The sequence below is a fragment of the Thamnophis elegans genome, chromosome 6, assembly GCF_009769535.1.
Source record: "Thamnophis elegans isolate rThaEle1 chromosome 6, rThaEle1.pri, whole genome shotgun sequence".
Lineage (NCBI taxonomy): Eukaryota > Metazoa > Chordata > Lepidosauria > Squamata > Colubridae > Thamnophis > Thamnophis elegans.
In genome coordinates, this window is record NC_045546.1 from 64,723,856 (window position 1) to 64,751,604 (window position 27,749).

The following is a 27,749-nucleotide window of genomic DNA, read 5'->3' on the forward strand; positions in this document are numbered from 1 at the left end:
GCCAGCACAGATTTGTTAAAAACAGATCATGCCAAACCAATCTTATTTCATTCTTTGATAAATTCACTAAATTAGTAGACCAGCAAAATGCAGTGAGCATGGCATGTCAGAGTTTGTTGCAAAAATCAAATCCAGAAAGCACACACAGATAACTGATTCAGCAGGATTCATTAACTTCTTTATATACATAATAACTCTTGAATAAATGTACAATACCAACAACAGATTTTTCCAAAGTGGTAGAGAGAAGAGATTGGTTTTTAGTTTCCATTTAGAGAGCAGACAGGCAGGTTTCATTTCCAGTACAGAGCTTAATACAGACAAAGAGAACCTCCTCTATATAGGGCAGTTAAGCTAACCCTAAGCCATGCCTAGGCTCCTTGCTGTCTCAGTACACAAAAAGCCCTCATTGGCTGACTTAGTTGCTATGCCTATTCATTGGCTGACCTTGTTGTCATGCCCTATTCCAGTCAGTTCCCGATGGCTGATCTGTTGCTATGTCCTATTCCAGTTCATGAATATTCTAACCTGTATACTTTGATTTCAATAAGGAATTTGACAAAGTAGACCACAACCTACTTCTTGGTAAGCTAGAAAAATGTAGACTAGACAACATCATCACCAGATGGATCTGTAGTTAGCTGACAAACCATGCTTAATGATTAGTCCTTAATGGTACTACATCCCTATGGAGAGAAGTAAATAGTGGGGTACCACAAGGGCCTGTTTTAGGCCTAGTACTCTTCAATATCTTCATAAATGACTTAGATAAGGAAATAGAAGGGAAACTAATCAAATTTGCAGATGACATTAAACTAGCAGGAATAACCAACACCCCAGAAGACAAGGTCAGGATCCAAAAAGATCTTGACAAAACTTGAATAATGGGCCCTCTCCAATAAAATGAATTTTAATGTGGAGAAAAGCAAAGTTTAGGCAGGAAAGCAAACATTTAGGCAGGGAAAAATCAAAGTTATAAGTACAGATTATAAAACCATAAAGGGGGTAGTGTTGTTATCTTCTATAAAAAGTCTCTAGGTCTGAAAAAGATTAATGTTACACAGGAGCTTGCTCTTCCTGAGACCACTGTCTGCAAACTGTCCTTAAATACCACAGTTCATTTCTTGCTATGTTATAGAGCCTCTGATTATGACCTTGGTCACACGAACAAGTTAATTGCACTACTAACGTGGGCAGCTTCCTGCCCGCATCTCTTCATCTTTCTTGGTGACCTCAATTTGCCTCTTATTAATTGGACCCTAAATGAATGTACAACCAAACCTATACATGCAACTCTGTACAATGCTGTTACAACTCTGGGGCTGGAGAAGTTGATAATGAACAACACTAGGCTCATCTTTTGCAATAGCTTAAATTCAATTTATGGCCTAAAAATTAAAGAATCTTTTTCCAGCAGTGATCACAGTATGAATGATTTTTGTCTCAATTTTGTGTCCTTGCAAAGAGGGTCATAATGATGTGACTCCAAATTATAATTTTAAAAAAAGCCAAATATGATCTCATAGCTGCCGACCTCACATCCCTTGAGTGGCACCTTCGTTCACAGGTTGTAATACTGCAGAAGACCATTATAACACTTTTTTGCTCTAAGTCAATAGAGTCAATAACATATACGTACCAAAAATAACCCCTGTCAGCCTCTGCTTCGCTTGCTTGGTATCGGCTGCCACAGAAACGGGAAGGGCAGGGGCATAGTATTGCTCAAGGGAATTATATGGAACTGGAGGAGTTATGTAGAAGGGAGTTTTGTTCTAACCATCTTCTGCGCATGCTGATGGCTGATGTTTGGACTTGGTCAAGACCAACCATCTCGCATACCAACCTGATGAGGCCTTTTGAAGATGCACGCCACATGACACCTTAGGGAGTTGCAGATTGGAGACTGGGCTGGAGTAGCTGGAGGGAGGGGATTGGGCAATCACTTGATATATACTTGTTCGCGCCTATTTGGCTCAGATCTTGCTTTCCTTTTTGCTGCTTTCAATTCATATCTAGTAAAAGTACTTTATCTCTATTCAAATGGAGTTGAGGTTTTTCTTTCTTGGATATTGAAGGAGGCATGCCTGACATTAAGCAAGATCTGACCTCGCACCCATTCCAGAGTTAAAGCTTTCATGGGAGGAGCACCCAAATGTCTAACCCCTGCAATGAGCAGGAGAAGATGATGGCAAGGGTCACAACCAGCCAAAAACCAGAGGATGACTGGCAGGCAGCAGCAGCAGCAGCAGCTCAAGCTCCCCCAAGAAGGGGGGGGAAACCCCCAAAGGCACCAAATGCCTCAGATTCCTCCACTTGGAGTGAAGTACAGAGGAGATCCCAAAAAATTGGGGGGGGGTAGTGCAAGTTTCGGATTACATGCAAGCGTATGAGGAGGATTTCTCATCAGAAGTTGTCAAAGTGAGAAGTGTTACTATGGCTTTGGAAGGCAAAGCGGCTGCCTGAATGGTAGTATTGCATAATGATGATTCCCCCCTGCAGAGGGATTAAAAGGGGTTTATGACAGCCCTGAGGAAACACTTTGATCACCAATAAACTTTGAGTTTCATCGTGGTGCCAGAGATGAAATGGCCCCTCATATTGGGATTACCTTGGTTGCGGAAATGGAATCCTCACGTGAACTGGTGGAAAGGGTGGCTACACATCCGTTCGGCTAAACAAACAGAGGGAAAGACTTCTCACCAAGCCAGAGCTGCAACAGACTTAACAGTTGTCATGCATGAGAAAATTGTGGGAGAGGAAAGAATTCTGAAACAATATTGGGACCTCAAAGAGGCATTCAGTGAAAGGACTTCTGACAAGCTTCCCCCCCCCCCACCGTGCCCCAGATTGCAGCATAGAGATCCTCCCAGGGGAGAAACTCCCTAAACCGCAGATTTACTTGATGACCCCACATGAGCTGGAGGAATTACGCAACTTCGTTGATAAAAACTTAAAGAGGAGGTTCATTCAACCAGCTAGGCCACAGGTGGCCGCACCAGTCTTATTCCAAGAGAAAAAATAGCAATAGCAATAGCAGTTAGACTTATATACCACTTCATAGGGCTTTCAGCCCTCTCTAAGCGGTTTACAGAGTCAGCATATTGCCCCCAACAATCCGGGTCCTCATTTTACTCACCTTGGAAGGATGGAAGGCTGAATCAACCTTGAGCCAGCGCTTATGTGTAAACTATAAAAACCTGAAGACCATTTGTGTGGAAAATATGTACCCATGAAGGATATGTTGGCGCACTTGGCAAAGGGGAAATTTTTCACAAAATTAGATTTAAGGGAGGCCTATTACTGGGTCCAAGTAAAAGAAGGAGATGAGTGGACGACTGCTTTCAACTGCCCTCTGGGGTGTTTCCAGTTTAGAGTGCTCCCCTTTGGACTATAGGGGGCACCAGCCGTTTTTATGCAGCTGATAAATGAGGTGTTACATGAACACCTGTACAAGAGGATATTAGTTTACCTAGATAACATCCTCATGTACACAGAAACACTCAAGGAACACATAAAACTTGTACGCTCGGTCCTGAAAAAACTCTGAGCTGCTGAACTTTATGCTGAGTTGTCTAAGTGTAAATTTCACCAAGAGAAAATTGACTATTTGGGGAACTGCATCTTTCATGAAGGAATCAAGATGGATCCAGAGAAAGTCCAGGCGGTGACCAAATGGATGGCTTCTCGCACCCGCAAACAGCTACAAAGTTTTTTGGGATTTGCTAACTTTTACCACCAATTTATCCCCTCATTCACTAGCATTGCACTACCAATCACGAATCTCCTGAAATCAAAAGGAGAGGCTAAACCAAGGCTTGGTAAGCCTCTGAACTGGACTATGGAATGTCAAGCAGCTTTCGAGAAGTTAAAGCGACTGTTTGCAGCTGAGCCTGTTCTGAAACACCCTGACATGCATGCACCATTTGTGATTCAAGCGGATGCAAGTGATATGGCAGTGGGGGCAGTGTTGCTCCAAACAAATGCAGAGGGAAAATTGCAACCTTGTGCATATACCTCATGTAAGCTTACAGAAATGGAAAGGAGATGGGCCATATGGGAAAAGGAAGCTTTTGCTATCTGGTGGCCCTTGATGACCTGTTGACATTTCCTAGAGGGAACAAAACACCCTTTTGAAGTATGGACTGATCATAAAAACCTGGAAGCATTGAAGACCCCGCATAAGCTGTCACCTAAACAGGTACGCTGGGCACAGCAATTCCACCGTTTCAACTTTACCCTAAAATACATCCCTGGAGGGAGAAATTTTATGGCAGATGCCCTGTTCAGGCTTTCCCAGTACAACAGCACTAGACCAACCATGGTTCATCCAGTCATCCCAGCTAAAAACCTAGCTGCCCCCAATGGTCATTAGGACCAGGGTCAGTGGATTTAGATGTGACTACAGACTTGATGAACAAACTTAAGGGAAGACTTGCGTCTGAGGACTGGTTCAAAGAAGATTCTGATGAATGCACCATGAAAGATGGCCTGGCTTGGGTAGGAGCTAAGCTGTATGTTCCTACTGTTGTCTTTCAATGGGCCCATGACTCAAGAATGGTGGGTCATTTTGGATTTGTGAAAACTTTGCATTTGATTAAGAGGCAGTTTTGGTGGCCTTCCCTGAAAAAACACATTGAGTCCTATATAGCCAGTTGTCCTGTTTGTGCAGCCACAAAGAGACCACCAGGAAAACCCCAAGGATTCCTTCAAAGTGTTGCCCGACCTGGGGCCCCGTGGAAGGAAATATAGATGGATTTTATTGTCGAACTACCAGAAACTCTTGGAAATACCCTGATTTGGGTTATGACCAATCTGTTGTCCAAACAGGTCCACTTTGTACCTTGTTCCAAGATCCCATCAGCAAAGTCGTTAGCTAAATTTTTTATTTTACATGTGTATAGGTTACATGGAGTTCCTCAGGCAGAGGGGTCCAATTCACCCCCCTCTTTTGGAAAGAATTCCTGAAATTAATAGGCTCTGTCCAGGGACTAAACTCCGCCCACCAACTGGAGACTGATGGGGCTTGTAAAAGGACAGTACCTTAGGTGTTATGTCAATTATCAACAGGATAATTGGGCTGACCTTTTGCCACATGCAGAGGTGACATACAATAATTCAGTACATAGCAGTACCAGAATGACCCCTTTTTAAAGTTGTGTTTGGCCAGAATTTTGTGCCCATTTCTGAATTGCCTCAAGAGAAGCCACAGATTTTGTCCTTGTCCAAGTGGAGTGATCAACTTCAATAGTTTTGGCCAATGACCCGCAAGGCCTTGGATGTGGCTCATCAAGCACACAAAAAACAAGCTGACAAAAAAAGGGCCAAGCCAAAAGAGTACCAGGTTGGGGATAGGGTATTTTTGTCTACTACATTTCTGCAAACCACCCAGAAATTGAAGAAATTGGGTCCAAAATAGCTGGGTCCGTTTTCCATTTTCAAAATTATAAATCCTGTATCAGTGAGATTGGAATTGCTGAAGACCCTTAGAAGGATTTATCCTGTGTTTCATGTAAACTTATTGAAACCGGAACACACTTCTGCCATGCGTTCACCCCAACCCTCACCCCTTGTTCCCCTCCTGATTGAAGAAGGGCAACATAAAGCCCCCCCCCCAAAAATACCCATAAAAATAAGAAAGTTACAATAAAAAAAAATCTGGTGAGAAAATGAAGCTGGTTATGTTGCCAACTTTAAAAACTGCTACAAAGCCTTATGCCGCCAGATAAAGGCAGAATGCACCAATTACCACTGCAAACAGGAGGAAGAGTTGTTAAACTTGAAATCCACCCAAGCCTTCTATAATTACATAAACACCAAACTTAAAGAATCAAAAACTATCCCACCCATAAAAGGGCCTAATGGGGAATAGCAATAGCAATAGCAATAGCAGTAGACTTATATACCGCTTCATAGGGCTATCAGCCCTCTCTAAGCGGTTTACAGAGAGTCAGCATATTGCCCCCAACAATCTGGGTCCTCATTTTACCCACCTCGGAAGGATGGAAGGCTGAGTCAACCCTGAGCCGGTGAGATTTGAACCGCTGAACTGCGGAAGATTGTAACGATGAAGCTGTTAAGGCCAACCTCTTCAACGTGTTCTTCAGTTCAGTCTTTGTCGACAGCAATGGCTGCTGCCCCCATTTTCTAGTCATACCATAACAAATTGGAACAATTTACTACATATTGATTTTACAGTAGATAATGTTGAAACAGCACTATGTAAACTAAAGCCAACTCTATCTATTGACCCTGATGGATTACGTGCCTACTTCTTGAAAAAGCTTGCCACTGCCCTACAAACCAGTAGTGGGATACGACTGGTACGCCCCGGTATGGGCATACTGGTGCTTGCTGGGAGCACCAGGTACCATTCCAATACAGTGCTTCAGAGGGCCCACCCGCCTGCTCGCTCTCCTTACCATTATTTGAGCGGATCGGGTCATTTGTGCACACGCATGGAACATAGGGCACCTGCACAACACTCCACTGAGCAGCTGGAGAGTCGCGGGCGGTGGGAACACAGGTGCGTGTTCCTAGCCCCGTTGCAGCATACCAACTGCAACAGGATCCGGAACCCACCACTGATACAAACTCAAGGTAAACTGCTTCAAACTCGATTGCAGAAAATACAACTTCAGCAACAGAGCGGTCAACACCTGGAATGTTTTACCCGATTTTGTTGTTACAGCCTCAAATCCTCACAGCTTCAATCTCAAATTGTCTGCCATGGACCTCACCCCATTCCTAAGAGGTCCGCAAAGGGGACATGCATAAGCATACCAGTGTGCCTACCATCCCTGTCTTATTGTCCCCATTTATCTGCATTTACTTCCTTTGTTCATGTTTATGTTCATACCTATACTTATTATCTTGTACATGTTTGACAAACAAACAAATAATAATAAATAATAAATAAAAATTAGACAAGAACTGGCTCAAAAACAGTAACTGTGAGAGGGACCTTGGAGTCTTAGTATTTGATAACTTGAATATGAGCCAGCACTGTGCAGCAGAAGCCAAAACAGCTAATATAATCCTGGTTGTATAAACAGAGGCATAGAATCAAAATCACATGAAGTAATAGTACCACTTTATAAAAACCTAGTAAGACCACACTTGGAATACTGCAGCCAATTCTGCTGACTATACCACAAAAAAGATGTTGAGACTTTGAAAAAGTTCAGAGAAGAGCAACTAAGATGATCAAAGACCTGGAGACTAAAACTTATGAAGAACTACTGCAGGATTTGGTTTTGGCTAGTCTAGAGAAAAGAAGGATTAGGGGTGACATGATAGTAGTATTCCAGTATTTGAGGGGCTGCCACAAAGAAGACGGGGTCAAATTATTATCCAAAGCACCAGAAGCAGGATAAGAAACAAAGGTTGGAAACTGAAGAGAGAAGCAAAGAGAGAAGCAAATTGGAATTAAGGAGAAACTTCCTAACAGTGAGGACAACCAGTAGAAGAAGCTTGCCAACCCAAATTGTGGGCACTCCATCATTGGAGGTTTTTAAGAAGAGGTTAGACCAGGGGTGTCAAACTCAAGGCCCAAGGGCCAGATCTGGCCCATTGGGTGCTTAGAACTGGCCCACAGGGCTGCCCTGCAAACAACAAATGACCAGCCTGTGGTGCCTCTGCCAGTGAAAATGGAGTGCATGTCCCCCCCACCTCAAGCTCAATTTTTGCTTGTAGAGGGTTGCAGGAGGCCTTCCTAGCCAAAACCATGTCCCCCAAGCACTGTTTTTGCTGGCAGAGGACTAGCAAAACTAAAACTTAAAACAAAACAAATGGAGAAATGTTTCCCCTTTTGCATTTAAGCATGCAAGAAAAGACAGGAAAGGTGAAAGGGAAAGAGGAAAGACAAAGAAAAAGATGGGAATAGAGCAACAAAGGAAAAATAAGGAAAGAGAGGAAGGAAGAAGAAAGAAGAATGAAGAGGGAGGGAGGGAAGGGAGGGAGGGAGGGAGGGAGGGAGGGAGGGAGGGAGGAAGGAAGGAAGGAAGGAAGGAAGGAAGGAAGGAAGGAAGGAAGGAAGGAAGGAAGATTATAATGAGAGGGAGGGAGGGTCTGAGGGAAGTCCTGCCTTAGCACTTGGCCACCACAGGTGCCCCCAACATGAGTGACATTGAGCTGGCCATGCCCACCATGGCCACACCCACCTTGACCCCAACTACCCTGGCCACAGCTACCTCAGCCCCCAAGGTCAAACACAACCCTGATATGGCCCTCAATGAATTTGAGTTTGATATCCCTGGTCACATATCTGAAATAGTATAAGTCCAAGATGGTGAACCTATGGCATACAGAGCCCTCTCTGCAGGCATGCGAGCTGTTGCCCCAGCTCAGCTCCACATCACATGCACACATGCCTCCTGCCGGCCAGCTGGTTTTTGGGTCTCTGCAGCACATATGTGGGGGGTGGCACACATGCGGGAGATCCGTGTTCATGTGGGGGGTGCATGGGCAGGGGTTTCCCATGCACATGTGGGGGTCACACGCACATGCACAATGAGTCACACAAGTCACACGCATGTGCAGTGGTGGGAAACGCGCAGGGACAGGTTTTTATTTTTAATTTATTTAAATATTTTCTTGCATAGGAAACTACTGCAAAATCTTTTCAAGGAAGGTATATATTCAAAAACATGCATCACAATAATTTCCCTGCCTCATGAGCTTCAACCACTCTACTTATAACAGCAACAACAAGAAACATAATAAATATATGCATTGAATCAATGAAAAAACTGCTGATGTGCCACTAATTTTAAAACAAACTTATAAATCAGTGCATGTTAACATTGGGTCTTTGACTGATGAAGGTAAAGATTTTCCCTGTTCAGTCAAGTTTGATTCTAGGGGGTGGTGCTCATCTCTGTTTCTTAGCCGAGAGAGCCACTGTTTTCTGAAGACATTTCTGTGGTCATGTGGCCAGTATGACTATATGCCAAAGCAAATGGAATGCTGTTACCTTCCCACTGAAGATGTACCTATTTTTCTACTTACATTTGCATGTTTTTGAACTGCTAAGTTGGCAGGAGCTGAGACAAGTAACAGGAGCTCACCCTGTCACATGACACTTCTGTGTGCATGTGTGTGCACCACAGCACCGTAAACCCAAACAAACATGCCAAACTGGCAGGCCACTTTGGGTTCCTAAAGACTTTACACTTAGCCTGGAGGCAGTTCTGATAGCCCAGCATAAAGAAAGATGTGGAAAATTGCACCATCTGCACCACAATGAAAAGATGACTGGAAACAACACTGGACTGCTGCAATTGGTAGCAGAGCCAATGAGGCTGTGGGAGGAGATTGCAATTGACTTTATAAAAAGAGAATAGCATTGTTTAAAGATAATGAGGTAAGAACCCCAACAATATGTATGTATGTATGTATGTATGTATGTATGTATGTATGTATGTATGTATGTATGTATGTAAAGAAATTTCATTGACAATGAGTTACCAAGCTGTGATGAAGCACCTAATGCTTCTATAAAAACCAGTAGATTTGTATGAAACACCTTCTGTATTTGTATCCTGGATTTTTTAAAAAAGAATCTTTGTATCATGGTATTAAACTTGGATATCTTGAAAGTGTTAAGCTAATATTTTAAATATTCCAAAAAGTATATAATTTTTTTCATTCTTTTTCTAAATATAAACAATCCTGTATGAAATTGAATAAAGTTGTAAATGACTACTTAGATCATCAGATCCATTTCCTGAACACTGCCAGTGATATAGATAGAGGGCTATAGGAAAGCCACAATTATCTAAAAGCCAAATGCCACTCATGCTGTATCATGAAAACTCCAGAACCATAAAGACTATAAACTTGAAATTTTCTGCCCTCTTGAACATTCATCTGACATGAAAATAGAATCCATATCTGATTTCCTACTGGGAAGTCCTCAAAGTGGATTTTTCCACCAACCCTGATATTCTCATGGGGAGTCAGCCAAGTGATGGTGTGATGTCAAGATGGTTATTCTGTATTCTCCTTGAGTTTTTATGTTTTGGTGTTTTGTTTATGCTTGAACTTTTTATGCTTTAATTATTTTATATATTATATGCTACCCAAAGTCACAATTTGTGAGATGGGAGACTATATAAATTTGTTAAATATTCCATTCTTAATTAGGAATATTGAAAACAATCAAGATAATAATTAAAATGGTAGTACTTGGTTCATTCAGAAGATAAGGATTTCATTCAGAGATATCAACTGATAAAGGGTTTCTAAACTTTACATCATGAGGGTAATGATGATTTAATAGCTGCTGTAATCCTGTAATGCTGTAATGATGATGCAATGGTAGGAATGAGTCAGCAGGGTTATTTGACCATTAGTGGGCTTCAAAAATTTCAGCAATAGGTTCTCTGCTCAGTTGCTGGGTGGGCATGGCCATGGTGGGCATGGCCTAGTTGGCCTCTTGCACCATAGGGGAGGGCGTTTTTGCCTTCCGCAGGCTCTGGAGGCTTTCCTTGATCCTCTGGGAGAGCAAAAACTGCTTCCTCCAGGCTCCAGAGGGCCTCCAGAGGCCAGAAACAGGCCTATTTCTGGCTTTCTGGAACTTCTGGGAGGCCCATTTTTCCCCCTCCCCAAGCCTCTGTGCAGGCTCTGCAGTTACCTTTCATCCAAAATGGGCTGCGTGGAGACTCCTGGGAGGGGAGGGGTGGGTAGGGCCAGCCAGGAGTGGGATATGAAGGTTCTATGAACCGGGCATAACATTAGCTACAGGTTCTCCAGAACCCAGGTGAACCCGTAGCAGGCCACCCCTGTATTTGACTGTTACCACTTTAAGAGTCTATATTATAAGAGAGGCCCTGTTGGGGCGTGTGTGTGTGTGTGTGTGTGTGTGTGTGTGTGTGTTTCTGTGCTGTAATCGCTGATTGCTGTTTGGTTGAGGTCTGACTAAGGAACATGTATGTATATATTGTAGATAAAACCTCTATTTAAATACAAATCTCTGTTTACTGGGTTGTCCCACATAGTCAAACTGTCTGTACTCTGACATTTTCACAATCTAAATAATAACTTTTGTGGCAAGATACCATGGATAGTAAAAGAAAATAGCAACTACAATTTGTCCGTCTGTCAAATATTAACACTATGCAGAGAGAAGCTGAAACGCATAGTGGCAAGTGACAAGAAGAAAAAGAAGCCCCTTTCCTTGATCAGGTTAAATTCTACCATTTTTCATCCAAAATGGTTTTTGTACATCACAGAAGAGATACATCAGGCCTTCTATATCCAGATCATCGTGTTCTCTTTCTGAAATTCCCATGGCAGGGTCAGATGTTTTCCTAATGAAAAAAAGGAACTCACTTTGTTCACAGAGCACAAAAAGTAAAAGCGTTTTATGGTCAATGGATTTTGAAATGCAGCAAAAAAAAAAAACTTAATATATGATCTTAATTTGAAAACAGTTTGGATCTATCGGTCTTTACATTCTTCATATTTTTAATTCATATTCATATTTAATTCAGTGGATCATAAACAATGTCAATAAAATTTTCATACAAATATATTAATGAAGTCTTTTTATTAATTACCTATTGACAAACTGAAAAATTTACAAGTGTACAACACAACACAACACAAATGATGTGTTTGCTTGGTTGAAAAAAATTGAAGCATTTGGTTTGTTTTGCACTACTTTATGTACAATGAACAAATCTCTTATTTATAACTGCGAAATGATAGCCTGCAGACTTCTATTGTGTCTAATGCTATTTGTAGGATATGATGCAGGAACTGGGCATGTCTAGTTTAATGAAAAGAAGGACTAGGGAAGACATGATAGCAGTGTTCCAATATCTCAGGGGATGCTACAAAGAAGAGGGAGTCAAGCTATTCTCCAAAGCACCTGAGGGTAGGGCAAGAAGCAATGAGTGGAAAATAATCAAGGAGACAAGCAACTTAAAACTAAGGAGAAATTTCCTGACAGTTACAACAATTAATCAGTGGAACAACTTGCCCCCAGAAGTTGTGAATGCTCCAATACTGGAAGTTTTAAAGAAGATGTTAGATAACCATTTGTCTGAAGAGGTGTAGGGTTTCCTGCCTAAGCAGGGGGTTGGACTAGATGACCTCCAACGTCATCTATCTTTATATCAGATCTAATTCCTTAAATCCGTTTGTCACCTCTACTGTATATTTTTCAGGGATATAATTTAATTCATACCTCAGTAGCCTAGTGCTTTTCCCCACTTTCTTCAATTTAAGCCTAAATTTTGCAATGAGAAGTTCATGATCTGAGCCACAGTCAGCTCCTGGTCTTGTTTTTAATGACTGTGTAGAGTTTCTCCATCTTTGGCTGCAGAGCACATAGTCAATCTAATTTCTGTGTTGACTGTCTGATGATATCCATGTGCAGAGTCATCTCTTGGGTTGTTTGGAGTGTTATGATCATCTTATTCTCTTTACAAAATTCTATCAGCCTGAGCTCTGCTTCATTTTGTACTCCAAGGCCAAACTTGCCTGTTATTCCGGTTATCTTTTGGCTTCCTACTTTAGCATTCCAATCCCCCATGATGATAAGGACATTGTTTTTTGGTGTTAATTTCATAAAGTGCTGCAGGGCTTCATAGAACCCCTATTCAATTTCATCCTCTTTAGCACTAGTGTTTGGGCCATAGACTTGGATTACTGTACTGTTGAATGGTTTGCCTTGGATGCTAACTGAGATCATTTTGTCATTTTATGGATTGTATCTCAATATTGTTTTTCCTACTCTTTTATTGACTATGAAGCCTACTCAATTTTTTCTGAGGGATTCTTGCCCACAGTAGTGTACCTGATGGTCATCTGAATTGAATTCACCCATTCCTGTCCATTTTAGGTTGCTGATTCCTAAAATGTCGATGTTCAGTCTTGTCATCTCTTGTTTGACCACATCCAGCTTGTCTTGATTCAAGGATCTTACATTCCAGGTTCCTATGGAGTATAGCTCTTTACAGCATCAGACTTTCCTTTCATCACCAGATACATCCACAGCTGAGCATCATTTCGGCTTTGGCCCAGGCACTTCGTTCTTTCTGGCACTACTAGTACTAGCCCTCTGCTCTTCCCAAGTAACATATTGGACACTTTCCAACCTGAGGGGCTCATCTTCCAGCATCATATCTTTTTGCCTTTTGGTACTGTCCATGGGGTTTTCATGCCAAAAATACTGGAGTGGATTGCCATTTCCTTCTCCAGTGGATCATGTTTTATCAGAGCTCTCTCCTATGACCTGTCCATCTTGGGTGGCCCTGCATGGCATAGCTCATAACTTCATTGAACTATGCAATCTCCTTCACCATGACAAGGCAGTAATCCGTGAAGTGGCAAATAGGGTTACAGCCATCCTAATTCTGGGTTATGCAACCCATGGTCAACAAGGAGTTGAAAACAAACCTGTCTCAGTAACTAAGAACAACTTAAACTTATGCACATCTGCATAAAATGATTGGGAAAAGGATAACTAATAGGGACCTAAGCTGACCGGAAATTAATTTATCATATTTTATAATTTACTAGATTATATAGTATTGCTTTTGTACAAATGCACAATGTATAAAATTAGCTGACTGTGAGAACAGTCAAGCTAGATCAGAAACATTAGACTAAATATCTGCTTTACATCACATTTTTAACATGGCCAAGCTTTTTGTCAGTGAGGTGGAACTACATGGGCCCAATAGGTAATTGTTATGCTTTAGTTTTGAATACATTTCTTTGAATAGAAATACGTGTTAGGGTGATGTGGACTGGAATCTCTATTAGAAATGAGGAGAAATTACATTTGTTTCCTTATTTTTTTTTTCATTTTATTACATAGACAAGTGTTAAAAAATTCACTACATGATTCTTGTAGAGAGAGATAAAAATTATTCACATTTTAATTTTATAAGTATACATTTTAAATAAAAGATGTTCACAGAGTAGCAGGAAAATGTGTACATTTTTGTATCTGTTGAAACATAAATATCATATATTTATTTTGTGGCATTCATTTATCTCTAAATTTTGCAACATCATTTTCCAACACCAGATTTAACAAACTTTCTTTAATTTCTTTTCAATTTTTAAAGTAACAATGAGGTTATTATTATTATTACTAATAATATAACTTTTTGATTTTTTGGAATGTTGCTTGCAATATGCTAATTTCTTAATAGAATTTGCTTTTTTCTACAGAAAATTTGACAAATCATTGGAAAAATGGAGAAATTTCCATCATGATATGAAGAATTTTAACCTCTGGCTAACTGAAATAGAACAAACTTTAGCTAAAATAAGAGTAGAAACTGATGATCCAAATGTTTCTAAAAGCATCCAGGTATGATTGCTTATTTTTTTATTGTACAAATGCTGATATCTATATATGTACTGTTTAATGTGTATAGATATAAACGTTATGTGTGTGCATGTATGTATGTATGTATGTATGCATGCATGCATGCATGTATGTATGTAAAGATAAAGATAATATAGATACAGATATAGATATGTGGAACAGATAGGTTGGGGTAGATCATTCTGGAGAAAATGTGCCTATGTAGATAAGAGTTAACATTGAATTGGTGGAGTGATTGTGTGTGCATTGCACGTTGCATATGTTTTCAATTTAGCTTCATCATTAATTCAAAATTTGCAGCTCCAAAATCTTTTTGCTTTATTTGTCATATTTTTCCTCGATTCTAACAAGAAAAAAGAATGTGAAAATCATGTTCCTATGAAAAATTGTATGGAGGAGTGGTAAAACTGGTTATTCTTCACAATGTACAGTTTTTTTTAAATAAAATTCATAAAACACCAACTTTCTTTTTCCAGTGATTACCACAAACTTATATTTTTAAATAATTTTACTCATTGTGTTGCTGCTGCTATAGATTATCGAAGCAATCAAACAGATCAAGCATAAATTGTCGTCATTTTCATGGATAGGTTTTTGACTACATTTGATTTCACAAATGGATAGACCTTTTGCAATGGCTGTCCTTCCTTGAATCTCTCTCACACAATTTATCAAAGGAAAAGGAAGAGGCTAAAACAATTGTATCTACTGTATTTCCTGGGTATTTAAGTTATAAAATAGTAGTCAATTTCTCCTAGTTAAAAAAGAAAAAGTTCACCATCCATCAGTTACAGGTTTTTTTTGTACAGCTGTATACTGTATATATTAAATTCAAATGATGAAAATAATCCTTAGCATTACTCATAAAAACTTTTTGGTTATATGATCAATAGATGAATTGGGCAAATTATAGATGCTTGATTTTATATGCTCTGACTTTCAAACACATTGCTGGTGCTTTAATTCTCTAAAGTGTTTTTCCAATGATGTCAGTATAATAATAGTTAATGTATTATAGATTGTTTGATATATTTGAGCAGTAGTATTATGTTATTCTTCTATAACCTTTAGAAAGAAATATGATTTAGAATTTATTATCTTCTTTTAAATAATTTTTTATATTCCTTTAAACATTTATAGGACAACACTCTTCTATTTTAAGTTTTATTTCTTTAGACAAATATATTTTAGATTTCATGGTAAAAGTTACAGAAATGTGGAGAACATAAATTTGGTATTTTAATGTTACAATATAAAATGACACAAAATATATCAATATGCTTTTCCATAATGAACTAAATCCAACATTACACAAATGGACTTCTGCTCACATAATTTTTCTCCAAGTTTCACTGTTTTGCAACCTGCTATGCCTGTTGCAACCTAATGGTACTCACTGCAAGATCGTTTATTTATCACTTAACATAGGAAGAATTAAGGCACATATAGATACAGGGGAAAGAAAGCGGAATAAGTTCTTCTGAAGGAGAATTTCTTAACTCAATTTTTAGTACCTTTTAGGTTCATAAAGAAGCATTTCTAAAAATCATTATCATTTTTCCTTTAGGTAGAAAAAAGTACTAAAGTTTAATTATGAATTCTGAGAGCATGTATCATGTGCTTAATTAAACATTTTAATAAAACATTTTAATTGAATTTCTAATGTCTATTTTTTTTTAAAAAATGGAAATGTTATCTATTTTGGTAGCCAAAATGATGGGCTTATAGACATTGCCTTCATGGGATACCAAAATATCTTAACAGAACCATGAAAGCTATAGGGTGAAATTCAGTTATTCCTCATCAATATATGCATTATGTATTAACGTGATTTTTATACATAAAATTTCTGACACAGTAGGAGGCAGAATCAAATTAACAGCATATTTTCAGATACTGATTAAGAATATGGATATTGCTTAAAATAAAAGCCAAGCATTTTTTTCTGAACCAAAATTGATTTTTTGAACCAAATATGTGCTCTTTAGGGTATTATATTGATTAAATTAAAAAAAAAATACTAAAGAAAATTTCTCCTATTAAGAGGTGTTTCTTTGGATCTGAGTTAAGGTTTGTGAAGTATAACACTATTTGTTTATTTTTCAATTTATTTGCTGTTTATCTTGCCAAGAGGTAATCAATTTTCAACAATAAAAAGGAAATGAAAAGAGTATAAGCAAAACAGAAGTAAAATAATAGAATAATAAAATAAACAATGAAAAAAATAATTCACTGTTATGATAATATATTAGTAAATTCAGCCTGGTTGCTATAGTTATATGTTTTAATAAGTAAAATTATGCTGTACGTTTATGGTATTCCAGTTGGAATACTATATTTTAATAATTGAAAAATTATGATGGTGTAATAACTATATTTAGAGGTGGTATTCAGCAGATTCTGACCAGTTCTAGAGAACCAGTAGTGGAAAGTTTGAGTAGTTCACCCCACCCCCACCTATTATCTGCTTCCTGAATCCCAGGTGATCAGGAGGAAATGGGGATTTTGCAGTAACCTTTCCCTGCCATGCCCACCAAGCCACTTCCACCAAACCATGCCCACAGAACCAGTAGTAAGAAGTTTTGAATCCCACCACCGACTATATTAATTTGCTAATAGCTAAAAGTCTTTGAAAAGTATGAATCAGTGAGACGTTAAATAATTGAATCAAACATCCAAACAGGTTACAAAACTCTAAATCATAAAACTACTGCATGAATAATATACTAAGAATTTTAAAATTTTAAAAATTTGAAAACATTCAGATCTATTTTCCGTGGAATATAAGTAACAAAATCTGAAAGATTAATTTCTTAAGTTACAGAAAATTAATATTGCATTAATAAGGAAACAATAAGAATATAAAACTTGTCAGATCCCTAAAAGTGATACTGCCATTCAATTGGGAGGAGGGGAGCCTCGGAGTTAAATCATTAGCTACATCTGAAACAACTGAGTTTTACAATTTTAAAATTGGTTTCCTGTCACTGGGAGACTGAAGGTCCCAACATCTTTGGAGGGATGTTTATGGTAGCCATGTGGGATATATAACTTTGATATCTAACTAGAGATAGCCATGGGAACGTGCTTTATTGACTCCCAGGGCAGAAGAGTTAAGGAAGCATCTTCATACTTGTGTATTGGTCAGAATCTGCATTTGGACAGATTATCAGCTTAATCCCATTTGCATGGCCTAAAGTTTCCAGATGCTGCTTTGCTTCTAATGGTTTCCATCCTGCTTGATTAAAGGTTCCTTTTGAAATAATCCGTTTCAAGAATCTTTACTTTCTCAAGTTAGGAGAGGAGCCATTACATAAAGCAGCATTTCTCTGCAAAGTGGTCAACGAGGAGAGAAACATTTGTACTCTACCGAGAGGACCCAGCAAACCATATCTGAGCATAACAGTGAACAAGGGGAAACTGACTGCTGGAGGGAGATGGAAGCCCCTCCAAAACCAGAACCTGCTCCTTGTATCCTGGCAGAGAGAACGGAGTGTGCTTGGAGGACCCAAAAAAGCCCTGTTGGTCAATCGGAATCGGGACGAAAGATAGCTGAGAAGGGAAGACCAGGGGAGTCACTCTTACCCGAGGTAGCTGAAAACCAGGGTGGAAATTGGAGTTAGAAGCCCCCTCCGACCAAGAAGAGCCAAATGAAGCCGCGCTGAGAGAGGATCCTCTGAAGAGGCATGTAACTCAGTTGGTGATGGAAATTTTGGAAAATCTCAACATCCGGGGGGAGCCAGACCGGCAACCGAGAAGCGTTGGAAGGGTGGCAAACGGGGGTAACGCCAGGGGAACTAACCTCCCTCTGGTCCCTGCTGATCAAGCTGACGGCACAGCAGCAACAGCTAGGAACCCAGAAAACCCTCCCCCCAGTTTGCGCATTGGTTGGGGGCCACTCCAAATCAACCCCGAAACCTGCAGTTAGAAAGGAAAACTCCTTCCCTGGGGGTAAAATTTGATGAGAACCCGAAAAAATTGGGATTCTTTGTGGTGTTACAGCAGATTGATCAGAAGAGCAGTTTGCGGCCAGGATTTTAAGGCAATGAGCGTTAGCGTAACCTCCCTTTTGCTAAGCTGCGGGGTTTTGCCACTTCCCTTTTCTGGAGTCAGGACTCCAAGTGCTGTATTACTCCACATACAAATTAAAAGATTTCTCAAGGTTGGTAAGTTGAGACAACGCTTACTTTAAAATTTCAAATGCCTGTTTTTTGTTCCAGCCCCTAAATGAAGGGTTCCTTTTCACCCCCTTCTTTTCTCTGGGGTTAATAAAATTTCCATCGGACTTTGTATGTCAGCCCAAGCAGACTGGTGAGTTCAGAAAAATTGATGCAAAAAGGACATGCATCTCATCTGAATTTTCTTTATAAGCAGGAATTTGATTTTTCCAATTATATAAATCAGCCATTGAGAATGGAGCATATATCCACACCTTATGTAGCTCCCCCTCAGCTTCTGGCAATAAAATTCCTTTAGGGGCAATCTGAGTTTTTGTCTCAACTGCTCCCTTGGACCAGGTTTGTGGTCCACTTGATCTGTCCCTTTGGTAACCTTTTTGGTTTCCTTCCTCCTAGCCCCACCTAATGGGACCGTTTGTTCATTCTATCCAATATCTGATTCCACCTTTTGTCTCCCTGGGTCTCCTACCCCTTCAGTGTCAACCACTTCATGTTAAGGCTGCACAGGTGGAGGGCATTGATGTCAGAGACACACTCTCTCTTTCTCTTTTTAAACACTTAAACACATCAACAAAGACCAACATGCAAGCTAAAACAGCACAGGAACTAAATGTTTCGTTGAGACTCTCTTTGTCTTTTTTCTTTTTGTATCTTTTCTCTTATCTATGTCTCTTTTGTGGATCGTGGTTTGGCTAGAAGGGCAAAATTCGGTATCCATATTCTACAATACCGTGCTACAACCAAAACCCCTCATAATTGTCTCCTATTAGTTGGTTTTGTTGTTAAATCAAATCATTAAATTTTTCAATACCACTACTCTGTAGTGGTAGACAGCATGAAGTTTCCACTTAATTCCAAAAGCTGAGGAAACAGTTTGTGTCACCTGAGATGTGAAGTATGGGTTCACATGCTTCAGGAACAAAATGAGCAGGTAAAATCATTTAAACACATAATAACTACAAGGATGAAACTTTTCTTGTGTCCTTTTGGATTGGAGACATCTTAGTTTCAACTACCTTGAGGGTGCACAAAGGCTTAGAGACACCTAAGAATTTCAACAGACATTACATCAAATTAATTAAGTTCAATTACCTAGGTCTTCCCATTCAATAGGCTTTTTCTTCTTATTACCTGCCAAATTTCTTACTTTTGCTCAGTTATGCCAGATGTTCTATCTCCTTAAGCACTAGATTGTTAATACCTGTCTCTGTCCTGGGGTGTTCCATTTCTAATTTGAATCTGCCAGCAGGCACTGTCTAATTTTTAAAGATCCAAACTCTTCTATCTTGATTTCCCAGCCCGCTCTGGCATATTTTTAAAGATCAAGATGTATGGAGACTTTCATTAACGCATCATTTGCATCTGGGTGGGGCTCTTCATCTGATGGTGGCTAGAATCTGAGGCCCTACAGAAAGGTGCCCCAAATCTTGGCACAAGGTCTTTTAGTACACACAAAACCAAGAGATCTCTAAATCCCAATTTCTGGGGAAATTGTGGAGAAATATATTTGCCACACAGCACCTGGGAGCCCTGTAGAAGGACTTCCAAAGGAAGTTTCCATCCTGTCTTTGGGTTGTTTTATCACAACAGAGACAGGCTGAAGCAACCTGATTAACAACAGCATCTGTGCCTCTAACTACCGATCCCCACAAACAACCTCCTCGACAATTCTTCCGGCAGGTCCCCTGGCCTCCCACTCTGTCTAAGAGCCTTGACAAGGAAAAAAATGTCTTTCCTCTTGCCTTTTGAAGTTCCTTCTTCTCTGAGGTTTTGAGCCCTAAGTAACCTATGCTTTTTATGCTCATTCCACAAGTTCAGAGATGCCTTTTTCGGGCCTTTCAACCCCGAAGGTAGGGCATTCTCCCTCACAAAATGTTCTGAGATCATGTCTGCTCCACTCAATGCCATAGTCCTGGGACATATATCCTGCCTTAAAGGTTTTTTTTTAACATATATTGTATGGGGGCAAGGGGGGCACTTCCACCACCACCCATATTCCTCCCGGGGCACCAGACACAACAAAAAAGGGTTGAAACCATCACATGTCCGATCCAGGGAGTCAGATCACCACGGTCTCCGATAGGAACTTGAATGCCACACGCACTCACTCATCCAACCCAGGGAACCAGATCACCATGGTCTTCGATGGGAACTGCGGATGGCACATGCACTTGCTACTGGCCCAGGATGCCGGATCGACACGGTCGCCATAGGGAACCACAGTAGCCTCACCGTGCAAATACACTTAAACACCCCCCCACAGGTACCTTTCCTCAAGCGACGGGGGATCAGGCCGCACCTCCAGCTCAACAAGGAGTCCAGGTCTGCTCTGGGTCCCCAGCAATACTTGCCTGTTTGGGTCTCTTCTTCTCAGCCAGCTGGACCTTTTTGTCTCCTGGTCTCTGGTCTTTCTCTGGTGGTTCTTGGAACTGCCCTCCACCGCTGCCGGGGCCCTCAGTCACCAGGAAGTCCCTTGGATCATTTGGTCCATTGGTGCCAGGGTGCCAGGGAAGTTCCTTCTGACAAGACGAGGCCTGACACCAGACCCTTCCCAAGACCCCTCAACATCCCGGCGGAGTTGCCAGAAATGTTGCAGCAGATTGAGGCTTTCACCACAATACTCAAGAAAAATGGGACGTGAGACCACGAAGGTGCAAGAGAAACAGGTTTATTGATGCATCGAGTTCAGTGTGTTCACACACCAAAATCTGAACTGCCTGGGCTCTGCCCAGGATGCTACTTTTATGCCATGTTCCACACTGTGCATTCTCAAGGCGTTTCCATACATGAGACGAACATGACATTTCAAAAAGGAGAAGTTCTTTTTGGAATGTTACAGAGAAGTACATAGGAAAAATACAAAAAGAGAAGTTCCTATAATGTCCTAAGCAATCGGCAGTTTCACCTCTTGTTCTATCTTACACCCACGCTTGGCTTCCTGTGCCCCTCCTTTACAGTGTCTTGCCACACTGTTCCAGTAAGGTTTGTTGCAACTTAATAAAAATCCATATTAAGTCTATATTGATATTCAAAAACTAGTTAGAGCCTGAGGTCTATACTCAGGTAATATGGTCATATTTTGGCAGTTTTCTCCCGGCTGCCTCAGTGGCACACATGCTCACCTACATGCAAGAATATGGGTGTGATTTTCGAACCCAAGGAGCCCGAGTGCGAGTGGTCACCCTAGCCCTGGAAGGAGCCGCTGCCAGATGGATGGTGACTTTACGTGATGCTGATGCACCAGAACTACAGGACTTTGATCGGTTCATGATGGCCCTGCGACAACGGTTCAAGCACCCCCTCGCAGACTGCAAAGAATGTGACCGCATTAAAGTTGTGAAGCAGGGTGCTGGCCAGTGTTGTTTAGAGAGAAAAAAGATGGCTCCAAACGTTTATGTATTGATTTTAGAAATTTAAATTCAATCAGTATGCCAAATGTATATCTTCTCCCACTCATGAAGGATATGCTAGCACACCTAGCCAAAGGGAGAATTTTTTCAAAGCTGGATTTAAGGGAGGGTTGCTACCGTATCAGGATTAAGGAGGGAGATGAATGGAAAACAGCATTTAACAGCCCTCTTGGATGCTATTAATTCAAAGTGCTACCATTTGGGCTACAAGGGGCCCCTGCAGTATTTATGCTATTAATAAACGAAGTGTTGCGGGAGCATCTACATAAAGGCTGCATAGTCTATATTGATGACATTTTATTATATTCTGAGACCAAGGCAGAACATGTAAAACTAGTCCGGGCGGTTCTGAACAAACTTCACTCTTCAAAACTTTATGCTAAACTCTCCAAATGCTAATTCCACTAAGAAAAAAATGATTACTTAGGATACCGCATTTCACACCAGGGCATAGAAATGGATCCTTCGAAAGTGCAATCGGTACTTGACTGGGAACCACCCAGAACACGCAAACAGTTGCAAAGCTTCCTGGGATTTGCGAACTTTTACCAGCAGTTTATCCCCGCTTTCGCCCAAATTGCTCTCCCCATCACCAAGCTCTTAAAAACAAAGTGGGAGGGAAACCCAAAAGCAAAGCAGCCTTTGAACTGGACAATGGAATGCCAAGCAGCATTTGAAAAACTTAAAAGGCTGTTTTCAGCAGAACCGATCCTAAAGCACCCGGACACAGAGAAACCATTCGTCATACAAGCAGATGCTAGCGATGTGGCGATAGGAGCCGTCTTACTTCAGAAAAATGAGGAAAACCAATTACAACCATGCGTTTACACAGGGAAATGGTATTAAAATTAAATTTTAATTATAATTCAGAAAGTACAAATTACAAAATTTCATAGATTATATTTAGTTATATTATTTAGTTAATTTACAGTTTAGTTAAGTTATATTAACTAAAATAATTTGAAAATAATTTATTTTAAACCACCACAGAACTATTGTTCATTGTATATCTACTCATTACTAAAAAAGCAAGAGCCCATGAGACGCCTATGAGAAGAATGTCATACACAATTAAACAGAACCAACTTTTCTTTCCTTTATCTTGTTTATGTACTTAGATAACAACTGCTGCAAAATATCAAAGCTGAATATCCTCTCATATTTGATATAACCTTTATTGAAATTTAAGAAATAATCTATGTTATTTCAGCCAAGAATATTATCTAGTCATGAAAGATGTTCAAGCAATTAATTTTACTGTGAAAGTTAAGCACATGAAAGGTGACTCATATACACCTTTGAGTCAATAAGCTCCAGCAGAATGGATGCTCTGGCTTGACCGCTACTGGGTGCATGGCACCAGGTATTTAATAGCAAATATTAACATTTCTAGAATTTTCTCCAATGGCTTTCAAGCTTTTATCAATGCCTTTCTTCTTCATGAAATACATTAGATTATTTGCAATCACACGAGTAGGTTTTCATGTTTTTGAGCTTTTCTCTGGAGTGAAATGATAAAGATATCTTCCACCTGGCTCATTGCACCCAGAATAATGTTCTTCTTTGATGGTACTGGGGAATGACTGGGTTTGAATTGTTTGCTGTGGAATTGCTGGTCTGAAAAGTTATGATATTTACGTAGTTATTTTCCAAGCACATCTAAATTATATTAAAGTAACCAAAATATGTTTACAATCAACACAAGGAATGTTGCAACTTTTGAGCACCCCTAATGTTTGGAAATTGAAAGTTGAAAATGTTGACGTGCCCATAAGTGGCATGATCTGTTTTTAACAAACTCATGCTGGCTTCTAGTTATAACTTTGTTTCTAGAAGTTTGCAGATATGTTTTCCAGATGTTCACAGATCTAAATATCCATTTTAAAGATATTTCTTAGATCCAGCTCAAAGGATTAGACACATCTAAATCTTTAAATGTATGTTCTTGTATCTTTACTCCTATTAAAATCTGAGCAAGTGGTTTTGTTCTAACATTTCAATAAAATCAAAGCAACCAACAGTACTAGGAGGCAAAATGGAGTTATGTATTTCAGCTCTACTACTGATCTCTTATGTTTATACAGAAATTCCAAAAATGGTTTACAATTTTGTATTTCCCAAATGAGTACTTTGTCCTTTCATAGGCTTGCCTATAAACATGAAGTGATCAGGTTTGAAGTGATGAATGTAGACCATGTCTTCTTATATCCCATTAGTGGGAAATTGGGAGGGGGAATAGTAAGGAGTATTGTGTTGTAAAAATGAAACATTCCTTTCTAGAAACCCAAGGTCATTCTTTGTCTCCGCACCTCTGCACCTGACTGGAAACAGATGGGTGGAAATGCCAGCATAGCAGTGGAAGATTGGACCATGGGATGGACTTGGGGGTGTGGGGACAAGATCATGAACTTTCAACTGGGTGTCAACCCCATGAAGCTTTCAGATTCAGGTCGTCTTCAGCATTTTCCTCCTCCAAGGCCTCCCCATTGGTAGGATTCTTCATCGCCTTAGATTGGGGATCCTCTTCCTGAGGTTGTTGGCCCAGATGATTCTTCTGTGGTGGCTTCTGGGGCCTTCTCTTTATCACGCTGGCAGTTGGTGCACATGTTTGTGCTATTGGGGCTGGAGCCAAGCACTCTGACACTCTGTGGTGAGTTGCCAGCAACGGTGGCATTTTATTGCCCTCCCACCAGGGCATAGAAATGGATCCTTCAAAAGTGCAGGCGGTGCATGACTGGGAACCACCCAGAACAAGTAAACAGTTACAACGCTTCCTGGGATTCGCCAACTTTTACTGCCAGTTTATCCCTGCTTTTGCCCAGATTGCTCTCCCAATCACCAAGCTTTTAAAAACGAAGGGGAGGGTAACCTGAAACTGAAGCAGCCTCTGAACTGGACAATGGAATGCCAAGATGCATTTGAAAAACTTAAATGGCTGTTTTCAGCAGAGCCAATTCTAAAGCACTCAGACACAGAGAAACCATTTGTCATACAAGCAGATGCCAGCGATGTGGCGATAGGAGCAGTCCTGCTTCAGAAAAATCAGCATGACCAATTACAACCATGCGCTTACACATCCAAAAAATTGAATGAAACTGAGCAAAGGTGGGACATTTGGGAGAAAGAAGCTTATGCAGTTCAGTGGGCACTTTTAACCTGGAGGCATTTCCTTAGCTTGGGTTGGAGTGAAGTTGTATGTTCCAGCTAGCCAAAGACTGTGCTTAATGGCAAGGTTCCATGACTCCAAATTAACTGGACACTTTGGTTTTGTGAAAACTTTGCACGTAATTAAAAGACAATTTTGGTGGCCATTACTTAAAAAAAAGGGCATAGAGAGCTATGTAGTTAACTGCCCTATTTGTGCGGCAGCTAAAAAACATCAAGGGAAAATCCCAGGACTCTTACAGAAGGTAGCTGAACCTTCAGCACCCTGGAGAGAGATTGCTAAGGACTTTATTGTAGAACTGCCAGAAAGTCCAGGGAATACTGTCATTTGGGTTGTAACAGGCCTGTTTTCAAAACAGGCATATTTTATACCTAGCCAAATGGTCGCAACTGCCAAAAGTCTAGCCAAGTTATTCCTGATACACATTTATCATCTTCATGGAGCCCCACAGAGAATCATCTCTGACAGAGGGGTCCAATTCACCTCAAAATTTTGGAGGGCATTTTGAGGTTTGAAGTTTGAGGTTTTATTCAACTTGTATGCCGCCCTATTCCCAAGGGACTCAGGGCGGCTAACAAAACCGAAGGGAAGGGGGGGACAATACAAAAGGGAAGGCAACAAAAACCAACAAGAATATAAAACCAATTTAAAAGGTCTCAATAAGCACACCAGTTCGAGTGGGGATGGAACTCAACAGTCCCAGGCCTGCTGGAACAGCCAGGTCTTAACAGCTTTACGGAAAGCCTGAAGGGTGGTGAGGATCCAAATCTCCACGGGGAGATCCAGAGGGCCGGAGCAGCCACAGAGAAGGCCATCCTCGGGTAGTTGACAGCCAGCATTGGCCGGCAGATGGAATTCGGAGGAGGCCTAGTCTGTGGGATCTAATGGGTCTTTGGGAGGTAATTGGCAGGAGGTGGTCTCTCATGTACCCAGGTCCAATACTATGTAGGGCTTTATAAGTGACGACTAGCACCTTGAAGCGTATCCGGAGACAAATAGGCAACCAGTGCAGCTTGCGAAGGATGGGTGTAACATGGGTGTATCGAGGCGCACCCACAATCGCTCTTGCGGCTGCATTCTGGACAAGCTGAACTCTCTGAACACTCTTCAAGGGCTGCCCCATGTGGAGCGTGTTGCAGTAGTCCAGTCTTGAGGTCACAAGGGTGTGAATAACTATTGTGAGAGCCTCCCAGTTCAGGTAGGGACGCAATTGGTGCACCAGGCGAACCTGGGCAAATGCCCCCCTGGTCACAGCTGACAAATGGTGATCTAAAGTCAACTGTGGATCCAGGAGGACTCCCAAATTGCGAACCCTGTCTGAGGGGCGTATAATTTCACCCCCCAGCCTGAGAGTTGGAATACATGGCCAATTATTGGGAGGGAAAAACACAAGCCACTCAGTCTTGTCAGGATTGAGAGCAAGTTTGTTTACCCCCATCCAGACCCTGACAGCCTCCAGGCACTGACACATCACGTCAACCGCTTCACTGAATTGGCACGGGGCGGACAGATACAACTGTGTATCGTCTGCATACTGGTGATATTTTATCCTGTGCCGCCGAATGATCTCACCCAGCGGCTTCATGTAGATGTTAAACAGGAGGGGGGACAGGACCGAACCAAGTATATTTTAAATCTACTTGGCACCACCCAGGGGTTGATCTCATCACACCATGCCCAAACTAACAGGCAAACTGAAAAAATTAACTCGGTCCTAGAACAATATCTAAGATATTTTATTAATTTTCAACAGGATAACTGGGCTGAACTTTTACCTTTTGTGGAAGTAGCATTCAATAACTCTGTACAGTCAAGCACTGGTTTAACCCATTTTGAGTAGCAACAGGTCAGGATTTCAGCCCCATGCCTGAACCCACAGAAGAACCCACTATCCCCTCACTTAAGGAGTGGATAGACACTTTATGAAACACATGGGCAGTAGTTAGATTAGCTTTAGAGGAAGCTAGAGCAGCTTTTAAAATTCAAGCTGACAAGAAAAGAGTGGAACCCAAACCTTTCACCTTGGAGATAGAGTATACTTATCTTCAAAATTCCTGAAGTCATTGTAGCCATCAAAGAAATTAGGGTCAAATTTCATTGGACCTTTTCCTATCACTAGAGTCATCAACCCAGTAACAGTAGAACTACACCTTCCAAAGACACTCAGGCAAGTGCACCCAGTATTTCACATTAGTTTACTCAAACGAGAAGTAATCTAACCACTCAGAGCACCTGCACCTACACCACCTGTTCCTATCATGATGGAAGGTGAACAACAATTTGAAATGAAGGAAATCCTTGACTCTAGGATCTACAGGGGGAAAACCCAATACTTAGTTGCTTGGAAGCCTCTACCCTCATCCCAAATGAATGGTTAGCTAAACACCATGTTAGGGCCCCTACCTTACTGAAAAAAAATCACCCCCAAACCTTGTTAAAATACTATGATGGAATTTCTGTTTCTATCTTTTCACATATGGTTCTCTCCTTTTTGTAAGAAAGGCAGCATGTCAGATCCCTAAAAGTGATACTGCCATTCAGTTCGGAGAAGGAGGGTCTTGGAGTCAATTTATTAGCAGTACCTGTGACAACTGATATTTTACAACTGATTTCCTGGCACTGAAGTGCCTTGAGATCCCGTCACCTTT

At 40.7% G+C, this 27,749-nt stretch overlaps 1 protein-coding gene across 1 annotated transcript in view; it reads left to right on the forward strand.

Moving 5' to 3' along the window:
* Window positions 1-27,749, forward strand: part of DMD (dystrophin) — a 1,161,901-nt gene that overhangs the window by 476,448 nt on the left and 657,704 nt on the right. The window contains 1 exon segment of the mRNA XM_032219839.1: window positions 14,188-14,329. Within this exon segment, the coding sequence (XP_032075730.1) occupies window positions 14,188-14,329 (142 nt within the window).